Source organism: Rhinatrema bivittatum, chromosome 12 (genome assembly GCF_901001135.1).
Source record: "Rhinatrema bivittatum chromosome 12, aRhiBiv1.1, whole genome shotgun sequence".
In the NCBI taxonomy this organism is placed as follows: domain Eukaryota; kingdom Metazoa; phylum Chordata; class Amphibia; order Gymnophiona; family Rhinatrematidae; genus Rhinatrema; species Rhinatrema bivittatum.
The window spans coordinates 11,009,912-11,027,593 of record NC_042626.1 but is presented as its reverse complement, the minus strand read 5'-3'; the positions used below and the strand labels follow the sequence as shown (position 1 = coordinate 11,027,593).

General features: G+C 46.7%; 1 protein-coding gene across 6 annotated transcripts in view; it reads left to right on the top strand.

Moving 5' to 3' along the window:
• The window catches only part of CSDE1 (cold shock domain containing E1), a 99,304-nt gene that overhangs the window by 66,402 nt on the left and 15,220 nt on the right, over positions 1 to 17,682 (top strand). For all 6 annotated transcript variants that reach the window (XM_029573212.1, XM_029573209.1, XM_029573208.1 and 3 more), the window contains 3 exons: positions 15,174 to 15,278; positions 15,688 to 15,863; positions 16,951 to 17,063. In XM_029573212.1, the coding sequence (XP_029429072.1) occupies positions 15,174 to 15,278; positions 15,688 to 15,863; positions 16,951 to 17,063 (394 nt within the window). The remainder of the gene's footprint in view (positions 1 to 15,173; positions 15,279 to 15,687; positions 15,864 to 16,950; positions 17,064 to 17,682) is intronic.

Genomic DNA, 17,682 nt, shown 5'->3' with positions numbered 1-17,682 from the left:
CACTGTCTGGACTGATCCATGGTACTACAGGAACGAAAATTAGCAGGTAAGTAATAATTTTCTTTTCTTCTGATCATGCATTTGTCAGTTTGGTTTTGCAATACTTGCTCCCAAATGTTGACAGATTGAAGTGACCTTGCATATCCTTGCCCAGTTAGTCTGAGATGCCTGTTGCATCATTCTTGTCAGCCAACATAATACATGGGAGCTATTAAAGATGTTTGGGTTTTGGTTTTTTTGTTTTTTAAAGAGTAGATTCTCAGGAACCCATTCCTTATTTTATCTACAGAGTTTCACATATGCCTCTGGAGCACGCTTTTTTTATTTTTTTTTTTGTAGGGGTGGAATATTGTGGTGGTTAGACTGCTGGAATATGTAGAAATACCGGTCAAATAAGTGTAGGAGAGATCCTTTATTGGACTCTTAGTGCATCTGACTAGCTTGTGAGTGCTATTCTCCCTTCAGTCTTTGAGGAGCTACTCCTGTTGCTGTTTGGATCCTTCTGTGTTTTTGTGGGTTTTTCCCTCTTTGGTTTTAGTTTAACTTCCTCCTCCTCTTTCTTTTGCCTTTTTTTTTTTTTTTTTTTGGTTAGGCGAAATAAACAAAGCCAGGGATAAGGCAGAAAGAGGAAATGTTAATTTCCAGGCTGTCTGCCATTAGTTCATAACACTGCCCATCACTCTCCCAAGAGTTTCCGCACAGCCTCCGTCACGTCCTGAAAAGAGGCAGGGGCTCTTGTGTGATCTCCTCCTCTTGGGTCATTTGAGGAGTAGTGTTATGCACCAAACGCGCTTATGGTGCTTCTCCACGGGTACAAGAACACTGTACTTAGATTTTGTAGAAAGTATAATTTTTTATTGAGCAATATAAGTATTCTTGGGAGATGCTGGATGCCAGTTCTGACAAACTAACCAGTATCTCATCTGTATACATGAACTGATCCTTCTTATATAGGTAAAATACAATACAGTACTAGGTCAGAAATTCTTAAGTTGTGTGACCTCTTGGAGTATCATCTATATAGGTTGTCATGTCAACAGCATGATAGAGTATCCCTACATTACCCTGACCAGCTCTCCAAATTGGGGCCCATTTAACGTCACTCTTTAGATAATCCTTTTTCTGTTAAAATCTTGCTGTTCAGGGCAATCGTTGCATCTTAGGCTGTGTTTACAGTTGCCCCTGTGACCAACGTTCTAGCCTGAGGTTCTAACCGTTGCCTTGTGCTCTTGTGACCCTATATTTAGGCATCACAAATTGTCGCCAGCTTCAACTGCTGTCCAGGTGTCCTTGTAATTCCTCCAGGTCAGGCTCAGAAGAGCATTTTAAAATTCACATAGCCAGAGAAGCTAAGATAGCAGAGGATTCTGGGTCAGTTGCCGTCTCCATGTTGGTCTCAAGCTCAGGCATACATCTAGAAAGCCAGAGCCTTGGAATGTGCCAGGTACCTGGGAGTGAGACATTGTGTGCCTTTATCTCTCTATCAGCTCTGGAGCCTCAGTTCACCTTATAATAAAGGAACCCCCAACTTTCTTTAATAGTGCACTTAGTGGTATACATTGAGAAATTTGAGAAAGGTAGATGCTGTTTTTGGGATCTGATAGTGGTGAGAAATGAAAGCTTTACTGTTTTGTTTGTTTTTTAGGAGTTTGGGGAGTGTCTTGGTTCGGATCACCTCTCTTAGAGGTATAACAGTACAGTGAATGAGGAAACTGACACCTGAATACTTTTGATTTCAAGGCATCACTAGAGATCCCTTTATTCCCTTTTAAAAGTTCATACAACCATATTTTTGTTTTCATTTTGTTTATATTGTGATTGAAGGGATTTACACTTTCCTAGTGTGTAGCCAGATAGGACCAATGGGTTATGCTCCCCTGCCAGCAGATGGAGACAGTCTGATTTCAAAGCTATCATCCTAAATACACCCCTATATTGACCTCAGCCCTTCAGTATTTCTCCAGCAGATGATGGACGTACCTCTCCCTATGGAGATTGCTGTATTTTCTGGAAGGAGAAATTCTACATTTAAATTGGAGGAAAAAACTGCACGATACCTAAAGGTCCCTCCCCCAGTTGAGAATTCCTGAGGCAATTTCAGAGATCCCTCAGAGATGTGCCTTGGTCCGGCAGCTGGTTCCCGGCATGAACTTTGCTGCTTAAGCAGCTGAAAGGCAATGGGTGCAGGAAGCAGAGTGTGGCAGTGACAGCCAAAGCCCTCTTCCCCCACAGCTGGAGACAGCCTCTGTACTCGGCTGGTAAGCGCTGAGCCCAGGTAAGAAAAAAAAAAAAATCGCCTCCCAATTCAGACACATTTGGAGGGGTTTTGGTAAGACTTACTCCAGTCTCCATGCTTGGCGTGCCATACAGACATCTTTCCCGATTCCGTTGGGGTAAGGGGAAGTGGGCTTCTGAGCAGGTTGAGTTACTGGGCATCTTTTGTGTTAAATGAAGGATCTAAATGAGATCTTGCTGCGGCCATCTAGTGGGTCCTGTAGTACTTCTCTTGTGATTAAGGGCTGATTGTGGGCCTGACTTTTTTTTTTTTTTTTTTAAACTGCTCCCTTCATAAGGAGTAACTACAGTCTCTTCACTGACCTAATGATGGGAGCAGGCTCTGGAAAGCCAGTGACAGATGTAGTGACTTAGTCCAATAAAAAGGTAATATCTACAACTTGTTTGCCCCTTCTAGCAAAGGTGGCTATTTTTAGCAAACTTGGATGCTGGCCAAAATCATTAAGAGCCAGGAGGAAAAAAATGGATATCACCTTTTGCTTTTGTTTTAATATTTATTTATTTTATTTTTGGGGGGGGGGGGGGATTCACCCAGTTCCTGCTTTCTGCAGCCTGGCATGGTCTCTGCCCCAAACTGCTCCATGCTTGGATTTTTCCAGCCATTAGTCTTAGCATCTTCAAACTTGGAAGCATGCATACCTTTTTGTTGTAGCTGTACAATCTTTCACCATTAAGCTTGTAGGAAAGGATAATTAGATATTTCCTAGCATGTAGCAGATGGACTCGGGACCAATGGGTATAGTGTACTCCTGATAGCAGTTGGGAGACGGAGTCAGATTTCAATCTGACGTCGGCCTACATATTCCCGTGCAGGAAGCTCTGCTCTTCAGTATTTCTCCGTCTCCTTAGCAATTTGGGACACTACACATACTTGCACAGCGTTAGAAAATCAAAACCAAAAGAAGAGAAATCTTACCTCTACAAGACGAGCCCTGCTCTCCTGCGGTGATACTTAAGGGACCCTCCCCCAGTCGAGAATTCCTGAGGTGATTTCAGAGATCCCTCCGAGGTAGGCCTCAGTCCGGCAGCCGGTTCCTGGCGTGGACTTGGCCCCCGGCAACGGGAGAGGCAGCAGGTGCAACACCGAGCGCGGCGGTGAAGGTATTCCCCTCCCCCCCACAGCCAGAGACTGGGAAACGCCAAGACAAGGTAAGGTAGAAAACTTTATTTAAGTCTCTGGGGCTCGGTGAGCCGCACAGATGGCCATCCGGCATCTGTGCCATCGGGTTGAGCAGCCCCGTCTAGGCTAGGCCCCGATCCGGTGCGAGGGTCCTTCCACGTGGAGACCCTCCGGGGGGGGGGGGGGGGCCGCCATCTTGCCCGAGTGGTCGTCTGTGCCATTCCTCCCCCGATCGCCGTATTGTCCGCATCTGTGCCAGGCGCACAGCGGCACGCGCATCTCCCTAAGCGCAGGCCTGCATGCACATCTTCTGCATCTTGCATGCACAGCGTCGGCGCACCCAGAATGCACAAATAAGCCTCCTGGCCCGCGAATAGACTAGTTTTGAACCACTCCACGCGCACAAATTATGGCACTGTCTGCCAAGAAAGCCAAGGGACAAGCCCTCTGCTCAGCCTGCCACCTGAGAGCTGCGCAACATGGTGGCCTCTGCCCTGTGCTTACAGTGCGAAGAGGCTCTGGGGGAACCGAAGCAAGGCCCCCCCTCAGCCAATAGAGGAATCCGGCTCCACCAATGACAGTACACTGGATCTCTCTATCCCCGGCTCGGGCCCTCCTCAGATGGGCTCCTCGGGGAACACTGGATTCAATATAGACCCAGGGTCATTTTCCTGTGTGGAATTCTTCAAAGGGCTGCAAACCTTCATCCAGGCACAATCTGTGCCACCTGTGACACAGCCACAGTCTCCACCAGAAGAACAAAACCTCCCAGGCCCCTCTCGACCTCCCCGAGACGAGCCTCCTCCGGGCAAAAGCCTCCCCTTAGGGGACACAGACACCTGAGGAAGAGCCAGACTCCCTGGAGGAAGGGGAAATTCCTCCAGGAACGGAACCATACCGAACCTGATCTGAAAGACTTCTCCAAAGACGAGTTATCAGATCTCGTGTCTCTGAGCCTGAAGATGCTGCCCATCCTAGGCACAAGCACCGCAGCAGAGCCAAAGATGAACCCTGTTTTGGTAGGGCTCAGTCAGGCCTCATGCCATTTCCCAATGCTGCAGGCCATCCAACTGATTGACCTGGAATGGAATGCCCCGGAGGCCAGCTTCAAAGGAGGACTGGCCCTAGAAGCCCTATACCCTCTGGAACCCTTAGCCAAAGAACTCCTGGGGTTCCCCAAAGTGGATGCCATGGTCTGCGCTGTCTCAAAGCGCACTACCATTCCAGTCGAAGGAGGAGCTGCACTCAAGGATACCCAGGACAGACATCAGGAATAAATCCTTAAACAGTCATTTGATGTCTCAGCTATTTCCCTGCAGATCGCTGCCTGCTGCGCCGTGGTGACACGTGCCTGCTTGTCGCTGTCCAGGGACGCAACCACGTCCGTCGAAACATTAGAACCGGCGATATCTTTCCTCAAGGATGCGACCTCCAACCTGGTGCGCACCTCAGCCAGGGGCATCTCATCCATAGTAGCAGCCAGAAGGCAACTCTGGCTCCGAAGTTGGTCAGCCGACGCGACTTCCAAGACGAAACTCACAAGAATGCCCTTTAAAGGAGCCCTCCTGTTCAGAAGTGAACTGGAGAAGTTAGCCGACAAATGGGGCGAATCCCCAGTACCTCTGTTACCAGAGGATAGGAACAAAAGAAACAAACTCCCCTCTCCCTGAAGATCCAAGGGCAGAGGATCCCAGCGTTTTTAGAATGTACGAAAACACATACCAAGCACCTCGTCCTGCAGGCAGGGGCCAGCCCTTTCGGAACAGACACAACAAGAGGGAGCCGGCTCAGGTCCAGGCCCCAGCCGCACCCCACAATGAGAATCAACAGACCCATCCACAAGAAGAAGCCATAGGGGGCAGGCTTGCCTTATTCTACCAAAGATGGGTTGAGATAACGTCTGACAAGTGGGTCCTAACCATCATTCGAGAGGGACTTCCTCAGTATCCCTCCAGACAAATTTGTGAAATCATTGTGCCACTCCCCCTCCAAGTGGACGGCAGTGGAAACCATACTGACAAAACTACTTGCCCTAAGGGTGATAACACTGGTGCCCATGCACCAACAAAATACTGGGCACTATTCCATCTATTTTATCGTCCCCAAGAAAGAGGGAACATTTTGGCCCAACCTGGACCTCAAGTCAGTCAATTGCTACCTGAGGGTACCACACTTCGCATGGAAACCCTGCGCCTTGTCATAAGGGCAGTACAGCTGGGAGAATTTCTGACCCCTCTGGATCTGTCAGAAGCCTTTCTCCACATCCCAGTCTATCACGACCATCAGCACTTTCTACGCTTCGCTATTCTGGACCATCACTACCAGTTCCGGGCGCTACCCTTCGGACTAGCTACTGCCCCTCGGACGTTCACCAAAATCATGGTTGTAGTGGCGGTGACACTGAGGAAAGAAGGAATCCTCATACATCCATATCTGGACGATTGGCTGATCAGGGCAAAATCTCCAGAGGAAAGTCACCAGGCGACCACCAGAGTCAAAAATCTACTGCAGAATCTCGGGTGGGTCATCAACACAACCAAAAGCTGCCTGCAGCCCTCCCAATCGCTAGAGTACCTGGGAGTCTGTTCAATACCAAACAAGACGAGGTCGTTCTTCCCCCTACACGGAGAAGGAAACTGATGGACCAGTTGCGAAACCTGTTGACCTGTTTTCGCCCCAAGGTATAAGACTACCTCCAAGACCTCGGCCTCATGACTTCAACACTAGAAGTCGTCCCATGGGCAAGGGCCCACATGCGACCACTACAACATTCCCTACTGTCGCGAAGGAACCCAATGTCCCAGAACTACTCTGTTCGCCTCCAGCTACCAACAGAGGTGCAGACCCAGCTCCAATGGTGGCTACAAGAAGACCATCTGAGTAAGGGAGTAAGGCTATCCCCACCGACCTGGGTCTTGCTCACTCACCACTGATGTGAGCCTACGAGGGTGGGGAGCCCACTGCCAGGAACGGCAATGGGACATCAACCAACTGGAAGCCAGGGCAGTCAGACTAGTCTGCCTTTGAATCAGTCACAGACTCTAGGGTGAATCTGTCAGTCATGTCTGACAACGCCACAACAGCTGCCTACATCAACCGCCAGGGAGGAACCAGAAGCCAACAGGTGTCTCTGGAAATAGACCCCTTAATGGCATGGGCAGAAGCAAACCTACAAGGGATCTCAGCTGCCCACATAGCGGGAAAAGACAACGTCACTGCGGATTACCTCAGAGAGTCTAGACCCAGGGGAATGGATGCTGTCGACCAAAGCCTTCCAGTTGATGGTAAACTGCTGGGGAACACCAGCCATAGATCTTCTAACAACCCGGTCCAACGCCCAAGTTCTTCAGCCGCAGACGAGAACCACAATCCCAGGGAATAGACGCCCTCGTTCAGACCTGGCCACAAGAAGACCTGCTGTATGCTTTTCCCCCATGGCCACTACTGGGCGGGATCATCCCTAAGAGAGAACACCACAGGGGGCTAGTACTTCTAGTGGCTCCGGACTGGCCAAGAAGGCCATGGTACGCAGACATGCGAAGACTTCTGGCGGGGAACCCTCTCTGTCTACCCCCACACAGGGACCTGCTCCAGCAAGGACCGATCTCCACAAAGACCCAACTCAATTCTCTCTTATGGTCTGGCCATTCAGAGGACTCTCTCTCCTGAACAGCGGATACTCGGGGGAAGTGATTGACACCTTGCTCTGAGCACGCAAGTTTTCCATGTCTCTAACTTACATAAGAATATGGAGAATAATCGAAGCCTGTTGGGAGGACCGTGACAGTCAAAATCCCCATGATCCTGGAATTTCTGCAGGATGGCTTGAAGGGGTTGTCTCTCAACTCCATCAAGGTTCAGGTGGCCGTACTGGCCTGCTTCAGAGCCAAAGTGGACGGCATCAGTCTATCATCCCATCCATACGTTTCCTGAGAGGAGTCAAGCAAATCTGACCACCACTAAAGTGGCCGGTGCCCCTATGGAATCTCAATCTAGTACTAGACTTCCTGGCGGGAGCTTCCTTCAGACCTACATGCGGTCTGTCACTATGGCTCCTGACCTTGAAGACTGCATTCCTAGTGGCAGTATGTTCAGCCTGTCGCATCTCTGAACTTCAAGCACTATCCTGTCGGGAACCGTTCCTTAGATTCACACTGGGATCCATACAACTCCGCACTGTCCCCTCCTTCCTTCCGAAGGTGGTTTCTCATTTCCATCTAAACCAAACCATCTCTCTGCCATCTCCAGACGAGCATAAGGACTTGGAAGACTCGCGCCTTCTACGCCATCTTAACGTCTGCAGACTCCTAGTCCGATACCTGGAAAGATCTGAATCCATACAAAAGATGGACCACCTATTCGTCCTTCACAGTGGGAAGAAACAAGGAAGCGGCCTCGCGGGCAGCCATAGCTCGCTGGATCAAAGAAGTAATCAAGGTGGCCTATGTAGAGGCAGGAAAGCCTCCACCTCTACAAGTCAAGGCCCATTTCACAAGGGCCCAGGCAGTGTCCTGGGCAGAAACTAAGATGTCGGGCGGCAACGTGGTCCTCCATTCACACCTTCTTGAGGTTCTACTGCCTGAATTTTCAGGCCTGGGAAGACACAGCATTTGCAAGGGCAGTACTAAGTGGGCCATGGGCAGCCTCCCACCCGGTTCGGGAGTAGCTTTTGGTACATCCCATTGGTCCTGAGTCCATCTGCTACATGCTAGGAAATGAAGAAATTACTTACCTGATAATTTCGTTTTCTTTAGTGTAGACAGATGGACTCAGCAGCCCCAAAATCTGGAAACCTCTGGTGACAATTCCCGAGAGCAAGACAAGCACAGGTAAGCCAGGCTTTACCTCTAGTTAAGATACCCATAGTTGCCGGGTGTCAGCGTTTTTTGGTTGAGTACACTGGCGGTCTCCAGTTGGAAATAAATTCAACCAGTCCAAGTTACTCAAGTTAAGTTATTAAAACACATATATCCACAATTGCTTTTCGAGGAGAATACTGAAGAGTAGAGCTTCCTGCACGGGTATATGTAGGCTGATGTCAAATTGAAATCTGACTCAGTCTCCCAACTGGTATCAGGAGTACACTATACCCATTGGTCCTGAGTCCATATGTCTACACTAAGGAAAATGAAATTATCAGGTAAGTAATTTCTCCAATGTGGTTAGATAATACTACACTAGCTTTATCAATGTGCAATATTCAACAACTTGAATACTAACTGTATTTATTGTTGTGAATTAATTATTAAATCCTTGAACTCATTTTTCAACTTCAGGAAGCATTTTTAGCTTGTCTAACACTTAACTTTTCCACATGCTGACTTTGGTATAAGTTGTATTTAATTGTATTCTATAGAGCCTAAAGCTGTACTATAAGCAGCCATGCGGCTGTTGAAACTAGATCTGTTGCAATTGAAGATAAGTTGCAGAGCATTGTTCATTTTGCTGAAGATTACTGCTTCAGAGTTGAGGCTTTGAGCAGTATTGTTCTGCTTCCAGTTAGTTGCTGCATTTCTTGGACATATTCTAGGTCACTACATTCTCTTAGAAAGGCATGCAGATACTGTTGCCACCTTGAACTTCTTTCCAAATCCAGAATTTGCTGTGGAATTAAAATGCTGAAAGAAGGCAGTACATTTTTTGAGATTCAAGCTTAATCCTAGCTCTGGCATAGCTCTGTGCAGCAGTATCTATCAAGATTGCCCAAACTTCCCTTTTGAGGGCTTTTCTTGTTTCCTTACCAGGCTTCATTAGTGAAGCCTGGTAAGGGGGGTTTGAGGGCTTGGTTTCTTGAAAAGAAAAGTGAGGGGGAGATGGGTTAAATAGCTTTCCAAGTTATTGAATTTCTGCTCATGTCGAGCAATTGTACTGTCACTACATTTGCTTGCTTTTAGAAACTGAGTGGTTTTATCAGATTTTTCCTAGGGGAAGAGCCCTTGTATTAGGCTCTTGATATCATGAAAACTGCAGTTTTTATCATGAAATCCCATTTAGCATCCATTCAGATGACTCCAGAACAAGTGAGTTATGCCCTCTACCAGCAGATAGACGGCGCAAACTGTTGTCACAGTATACATACCCCGCAGTGATATCACCCTGCCAGTATTCTCCATCTCCAGCAGATGGTGGATGTGCATCTCCCTTCTGGGGACTACTTCATTTTGAAAGAGAATTAAGGATATTTCATTTGCTGCATTTTCCTGCAGTAATACCAAAAGGTCTCTCCCCCAGCTGAGAATTCCTGAGGTGATTTCCGTGGTCGCTCAGATGAGTGCCTTGGTCCAGTAGCTGGTTTTTCAGCTGCCGTGGACTTGGTTGCTTAAGCAGCTGAAAGGCAACGGGTGCAGGAAGCCAATTGCGGCACTTATGGCACATGCCCTCTCCCCTGCAGCCGGAGACAGTAGTCTCTGTACTCAGGTAAGGCTTTGTAGCGTAGGACCTCCTTCTTCCAGTCTCTGTGCTCGACTCGCTGTTCCAACGTTTGTCCCACTTCATGGGAGGTCGAGGGATGTGGGCAGCCTCTGTAGGCTAGGCACCACTCTGAGGATTTTTCGCTGTGCATTGCGTGGTAGGCTGCAACGGCGTTTCACGCGCTTTCTAAGGCTGCCCTTTATAGGCTTATCAGTTTGGCATGTGCGTCTAGCTGTGCATCCAGTTTTTGGATGCTTAGTCGGGCCTTATGATGCATCTAAGCGATGCCTTAAGTAGCTGCACACTTACCTGTGCACACAAGTTTTATTGTCTGTTTAACTTATTACAGCACTTATTAGGATGCCTAGGCTTTTTTGATGTGTTTAAAAAAAAAAAAAAAAAAAAAAAAAAAAAAAAACCCAACAAAAAAACAAAAACCTAGACTCGTGCATCCAGCTGTTTCTCAAGCACTCTATCTGCTTTATTGGCACCTATGCTTTAAAAAAAATAAATAAAGTGCTTTTCTGTTTGCACTGCCTGTCATATTCAGGCATCTCAACCAGGAGTGCCCACTAACTTGTCAGTGCTCTTTGGAGGCTCAGGGATAATTATCCTCCTGATTTCACTAAGCCTGTTTCTTCCCAGCTGGATATGAACCTGGGTCAAGACTGCTAAGGTGCGGTGTCTGAATTTGAACTCCCCTAACTGGTTTCTCAGCAGGGGATGGTTGCTCAGTGAGTACATCTCACATCCTCCTACTTTTTTCAGGGATTGAAACCCTTTTTCTCCAGGCGCAATCTTCAGCCCTCTAATACTCCTATAGCAGTTCACAAGTAGGATCCTGGCCAGGACCTGCTACTAAGTGCTAGAGTACTCCTAGAGTGGCAGCAGGACTTTCCAATGGAGGTCCGGATGACGCCGATCCTGTCTCTCTCGAAGATGGTAACCTATGCTACGGTTCTTTCATAGAGATGTACTGCCAGCTCTGAATTCACAGATTTTGAAAATGCTCAGATTTCCTGCAGCATACTGTGTCTGAGCTGAAGAGATGGAGGCCATTCAGGAATTGACTGATCTTGAGTGAGGTGCCCCAGAGCTAATTGAAAGGGGGTTGTGTTTTGGAAGGCCTATACCCTCTGGATTCAGTGGCAAGAGAGCATTTGTTTTTCAAAGTTGCTGCACTTGTGTATGCCGTCTCCAAGTGGATCACTCTTCCCATGGAAGGAGGAACGGCCTTGATAGGCTTGAGCATGTGAGGCTGTGGCAGTGACCTTGCAGATTTCTTCTTGTTGTTCCCTGGTGGCTCACTCTTGTTTGCTTCCCTCCCAGGAGGGTGATGTGTCTGGGGTGATCTCCAGGGCAGTTATGGAGCCAGCTGCTGCTTTTTTGGCAGATGCAGGCTGTGATTTGGTCCCCTCTTCAGTCAGAGGAGTGGCTTCCATCGTAATGGCCAGGTATCAGTTATGGCTGTGAACTTGGTCGGCCAGTGTGACCTCCAAGGTGAATCTCACCAAATTGCCCTTTAAAGGCTTGCTCTTATTTGGGAGCATGTTGGAGAACCTGGCTAGTAAGTAGGGCAAATCTCCAGTTCCTCGTTTTGCCAGAGGATGCTATATATTTTTTTTTTTTTAACATGAGGTTGTACTAGAGGATCCAGGTGTTTTTGTGTCTATGGAGGAACGACCCTTCAGAGGACTCCACTTTCTGGTAGGTCTCAGTCCTTTCGTCCCAGACAGCCAAGAAGAGGTGTGGGTTTGGGTAGTGGAACCTCCCAACTCTCCCAATGAAGGTTTGCCGACCCTCCCCGGGAACAGGAGATATGGGGACACCTCTCTCTTCTGTTTGAGGTGGGTTGAGATCACATCGGATCAATGGGTCCCAGAGGTGATACGAGAAGGATATATGCTGGAGTTTCGCAGTGTTCCTCAGGATGTGTTCATGGTATCTTCCTGAAACTCATCACAGAAGAATCAGGCAGTGGAAACTATATTGGCAAGGCTCCTCAGTCTGAGGGCTGTGGTTCCAGTGCCTCTATCTCAAGCAAATACAGGGCGATATTCCACTTATTTCATTGTTCCCAAGAAGGAGGGCTCCTTTCGTCCCATCCTGGATCTCTGTCTCTGCTCTCATCTGCAGGTGATGCGTTTTCACATGGAAACATTGCACTCTGTAATAATGGCCATACAGTTGGGAATTTCTGACCTCTTGGATCTGTCCGAGGCGTATCTTTATATTTCCATTAGACTAGAATTTCAATGCTTTTTGCAGTTCAGGTCTGTGACTCCATTATTGGTTCGGGCCCTGCTCTTTGGGCTGGCCACCACCCCAAGAATCTTTTACAAGGTAATGGTGGTAGTAGCGGCGGTATTGAGAGAGGATAGAATCCTTGTACACCAGTATTTGGACGACTGGCTGATTTGAGCAAAGTTGTAGGAAGAGAGCTGCAGAGTGACTTGCAAGGTGATCTCCCTGTTGTAGGAGTTTGGCTGGGTGGTGAACCTGCCAAGAGCAGTCTTCAGTCTGCTCAGTCATTGGAATACCTCTGGCTTCAGTTTGACACAAAGTGGGGCATGCTTTTCTTGCCAGAAGGTCAAATACAGAAATTGACACAGCTACGTCTGAACACTCTGCGCCCAACTGTATGGCTTTACCTGCAAGTGCTTAATGGCAACTACCCTGGAAGTGGTCCAGTGGGTGAGGGCACGTATGTGTCCTTCAGTGCTCCCTACTGTCTCGGTGGAACCCACAATCTTGGGATTATTCGATTTGACGATGAACTACAGGCAGATCTAACGAAAGGAGTTTCCCTAGCACCACCGGACTGCTACTATTGACCTCAGATGCGAGCCTCCTTGGTTAGGGTGCTCATTGTCAGGACCTGATGGCACTGGAATGCAGATCAGTCTCTGGAATATCAATCTGCTGGAAGCCAGGGCAGTCCTGTTGGCATGCTTATAGTTCAGCGACAGGCTGCAGGGTCATCTGTCCGGATAATGTCAGACAATGCAGGGAGGAACAAATAGCCAGCAAGTGTTGCTGGAAATAAATCATAAGAACATGCCATACTGGGTCAGGCCAAGGGTCCATCAAGCCCAGCATCCTGTCTCCAACAGTGGCCAATCCAGGCCATAAGAACCTGGCAAGTTCCCAAAAACTAAGTCTATTCCATGTTACTGTTGCTAGTAATAGCAGTGGCTATTTTCTAAGTAGAAATGCGTCTCCAGATCTTGGCCTCACACATAGCAGGAAAAGACAACGTAAGCAGACTTCTCAGCAGGGAGAGTCTGGACCCAGGAGATTAGGCATTCAGACGAGGCATTTCAGCTGATTCTGGATCGCTGGGGTTCCCCATTTCTTGACCTGCTGGCAACTTCTCACTGTGCAAAAGTGTTGCGATTCTTCAGTTGCAGGAGAGATCCAGAGTCGTTGGGATCAATGCCCTGGTGCAGGAGTGGCTGAATGACAAGCTGCTATATGCCTTTCCTCCATGGCCCATGTTGGACAGATTGATCTGAAGGGTAGAGTTCCACAGAAGGATGGTGCACTTATTGCTCCAGATTGACTCAGGAGGCCGTGGTATGTGGATTTGCAGCGGCTCCTGGGAGACTTGCCCCTTTAGTCTTCCAACGCACAGGTACCTGTTAAGGCAGGGTCCGCTTCTTCACGAAGATCCGACTCTGTTTTGACTTATGGTGTGGCCCTTGAAGGCCCCTTGCTAAAACGTGGATACTTGGTGGCAGTGATTTCCACTTTGCTTAGAGCTAGAAAGTTCTTCACTTCCTTGGCCTATGTGTGGGTTTGGCGAGTGTTTGAGGCCTGGTGTGAGGATCAAGGTACTCTTCCTCATTTGGCCAAGATCCCACTTATGGAATTTTTGCAGGATGGCTTGGCTAAAGGTTTGGCCCTTAATTCCTTAAAGGTAGAAGTAGTGGCTCCTACCTGTTGTAGGGACCAGGTACATAGTGGGTCCTTGTCAGCTCATCCTGATGTGGCCTGTTTCCTAAAAGGAGTGGAATATCTTCATCCTTCCATGCCGTTCCGGTACCCTTATGGAGTCTTACCTTGGTCTTGGAATTCTTAACAGGTCCTGTGTTTTTCAGACCAATGCATAACCTGTCCTTGCAGTTACTGACCTTGTGGCAATTTGTTCAGCGCAGAGCTTTTCCGAGCTGCTGGCTTTGTCTTGCCGGGAGCCATTCCTCCAGGTGACTCCAGGGACTATACAGCTGTGTGCTGTTTCTTCCTCTCTTACCAAACATAGTCACTGAATTTCACTTTAATCAGTCCGTCTCCTTGGCATGTCTAGACAGAGAGAGACATAGGGGAGTATTGTCTGTTGAACCCTTTTTATGTCAAGACATATTGTCCGGTATCTGGAGGTTGAGCCTTTATGGAAAACGGATCACCTGTTTGTCCTTTTTTGGCGATACTAAACAAGGAGTGCTGGCCTCGCGGGCTACAATAGCTCACTGGATTAAGGAGGTAGTCACTGCAGCATACCTTGATGCTGGCAAGCTGTTACCTAGTCAGGTTAGGGCTCATCCACTTACTGCTCAGGCGGTGTCATGAGCAGAAGTTAGGTTGCTATTTCCTGTCAACACTTGCTGAGCTGCGCCGTGGTCCTTCTTACACACTTTCCATGTATTATCGTCTGGATATTCAAGCCTGTGCCTTTGCACGTGCAGTTTTGACAGGACCATGGACAGCATCCCACCCTATTCTAGAATAGCTTGGGTACATCCCATTTGTTCTGGATTCATCTGACTGGACACTAAGAAATGAGAAATTACTACTTACCTGATAATTTCTTTTTCTTTAGGACAGTCAGAGGAATCCAGTTTCCCTCCCTTGGATGCTGAATGCTTGCACTATGGTCATTTGTGAGACTGTTACAGGGCTTATTGGTAAGTGTTATTACATTCTTGTCCGAGCTCAGTGTTGGCTGAGTATTGAAATGGCTATCTGTTTAATCAAATTTTGTTAGTCTGCCACAGTTGCTTTTGAAGAGAATACTGCGGGCTGAGGTCACTGCAGGGGTATATATTGGATGTCAGTTTGCTCTGTCTCCATCTGCTGGTAAAGGTGCATAAAACATTTGTTCTGGATTCACCTGACTGTTCTAAAGAAAAGGAAATTATCAGGTAGGTAGTAAACCTTTTTTTTTTTCCTTTTTTTTTTTTTTAGAGAGAGTATGGTGGTTGGGAGAGGAAACAACTTTTTCCCCATTTTTTGTGGCAGATTAGATATGAATCTTTGTGGACTTTGCCATTCCTTGTTTGGACACCACACATGAAATTGATTATACATTAATTATATTCTATAGATAAGGTGTTTGCTTTATTTTTAGGATGGTGAAGAAGGAATAATATCTTATGAAGACTGTGGAATAAAAATGACAGTTTCCTACCAGACTAAGGATGTAGAAGGGTCTGCCCCTCAGGTTGGTGATAAGGTAAGCATCACAGGCACCTTTTTATCTTCTCACAGAATCTAGAATGTCTGCTGGTAACCTGACTTGCTGTAACTTGAACTACATTATAGAGAAAATAGAAATAATACATCACTCCAAGAATTAAAACATACGGGGGCCTAACTTTTTTTTTTTTTCTATTTTTTGCCTGGTGCAAACTTAAACCAGGCCCATGTTTCTTGCCCACTAGGAAGAATTGTTTGTACCAGCAGGCCAGATACTGAAGGCTTGACTGCCTCTAGGCTTCTAGTTGAGTTTGCTGGTGGCACTCGGGCCTTTCTGTGAGAAATGTCCTGCTTCCTTCTCTGCATGGCACAGAGAACACAGGAATGCTGTAGCCATCTAACAGTGGAAAGTAAGACTCTTGGCATGTGTCCCCCTCTTTCTGCAGGTTGAATTCAGCATTTGTGAAGTGAAGCGGACTGGTACACAAAGTGCAGTTTCTCTAAAGTTGCTTGGGCGCAACTCCGGTGCCAGGAGGTTTTTGGGCTATGTGGCCACGCTAAAGGACAACTTTGGGTTTATTGAAACTGCAAACCATGATAAGGAGATTTTCTTTCATTACAGGTGAAGCACTGTATCCTCTACTCATGTAATGTTATGCTCAGAAGTAGGCGGGGTAGAGAAGATATGAAGCACTGCTCAGTAAGGGGCCTGCTTTATGGCAGAGGACACTAGTGTGAAGCAACCAGCAGAGGCTTGACAAATGATACCAAACCTGTTTGTGGCAAGATATCTTGCTTGTAAGTGACAAATTTTGTTCAAAGCTGTCCACAGCTTTTGGGCTCCTCTCTGCACTAAATAGTCAGATGGGTAATGTGATCTATTCACTTGCCATCACAGGACAAAGCTGGCATGACTTAATTTCACCAAGCAATTTAACTAGCTCCCTTAACAGCTGAGCCTTTATTGGCAGCATTAAAAGTTGGGTACAGGTAACTTTGTTTAAATATTGGACTCAACTCAATTGAAACAAAAGATAACTTTTGTATTCCCAGATTATATTTTAAAGTTAACATACACCAGCAAACTCTCAAGTAATATGCTGGACTTGAACATTAAAATGCTGCTTCCCTAATTAAAAACCTGTTATGTCCTTAACCATCCAGTCTTGGGGAATCCTAGTTTTCCATCCATCCCTGGCTCCTAGGACCAATAGCATGTTGCACTTTGACACAAATTAATATTCTGAATTAGATTTTAATATATCCTTATGGAGTCTAGCTCTCCTCAGTCCCTGACCTCATCAAATCAATTCCACGGAAAGAACCATATTCACTTTTGTTAAACACTTTTCTGTTCTGCCCTCGATTTCTTTGGCATGCTGTTCTATCATTGAGGCACTATCACAAAGAACTTCTAGTTACTAGTCTGTATCTCTTTCAATAAAACTCTTGCGCAGATTGGAAATACCAAATATGCAAGTTTCCCCTCCCTTAATGCTGTAAATACTTCATGTGTAAGGTTAGGATTAGTAACAGCCTCAAAGTGTTTTGGTAAATGTGCTACATTAGCAGTGACTGGCAAATCCTGGGGTCCTGTCCTAATGCTTCTCCTTGGCCTTAGGTTTTTAATTCAATACTTAGTTTATAGTCAGGATAAATGTTGAAGTGAAATATATATATATTTTTTCCTTCTCATCTCCTCCCAAAAGTGAATTCAATGGAGATATTGATGGTCTGGAGCTTGGAGATATGGTTGAGTACAGCTTATCTAAGGGCAAAGGAAACAAAGTCAGTGCGGAAAGAGTTAACAAAAGTAATGCAGGTAAGTTCCAGCAGCTGAATAACATAACTTACAGCAATAGTTGCTCAAAGGTCTGTTTCTCTTTTGTTTTGTATAAACATCGAAATTCTATAGCAGCATTTCCAAAACCTCTATCCACTGACCCCACTGGCACTTAGATTCACATGAGTCAGATGGTGCTGGTGGGAAAAATAGTAGACATCCAGGCCTCAGCCTGAGCAGGTGGTGCAGGGTTGGGCAAATCAGTGCACATGTACAGGTCCTTGGTCCTCTGCACCTGTTTCCATCCTAACGGGGAAACTTTGCAGTGGGAGGGAGCAGGACCCATGAATACTGACTGGAGTGGAGATCTGAGACCCCATAGTGTGGATACCGCTGCATAAAAGACAACTGTACCCTAACTACAGCATTTCAGATTACATAAAGCCACCATTATTGAAAACCAACGCATGCTTAGAACAGTCATAAATTAACTAATTGTTGCTGTTTGTACATGTTCCATATACAGAAAGTGAGGGGATCTGAAAGATTTACAAAATCATGAGGTAGAACAAACAAAACTATTTAGTCTTTCAGATAGTACAAATCCCAGGATTCTCCATGAAATTAGCCGGTAGCCAATTTAAAACAAATTGGAGGT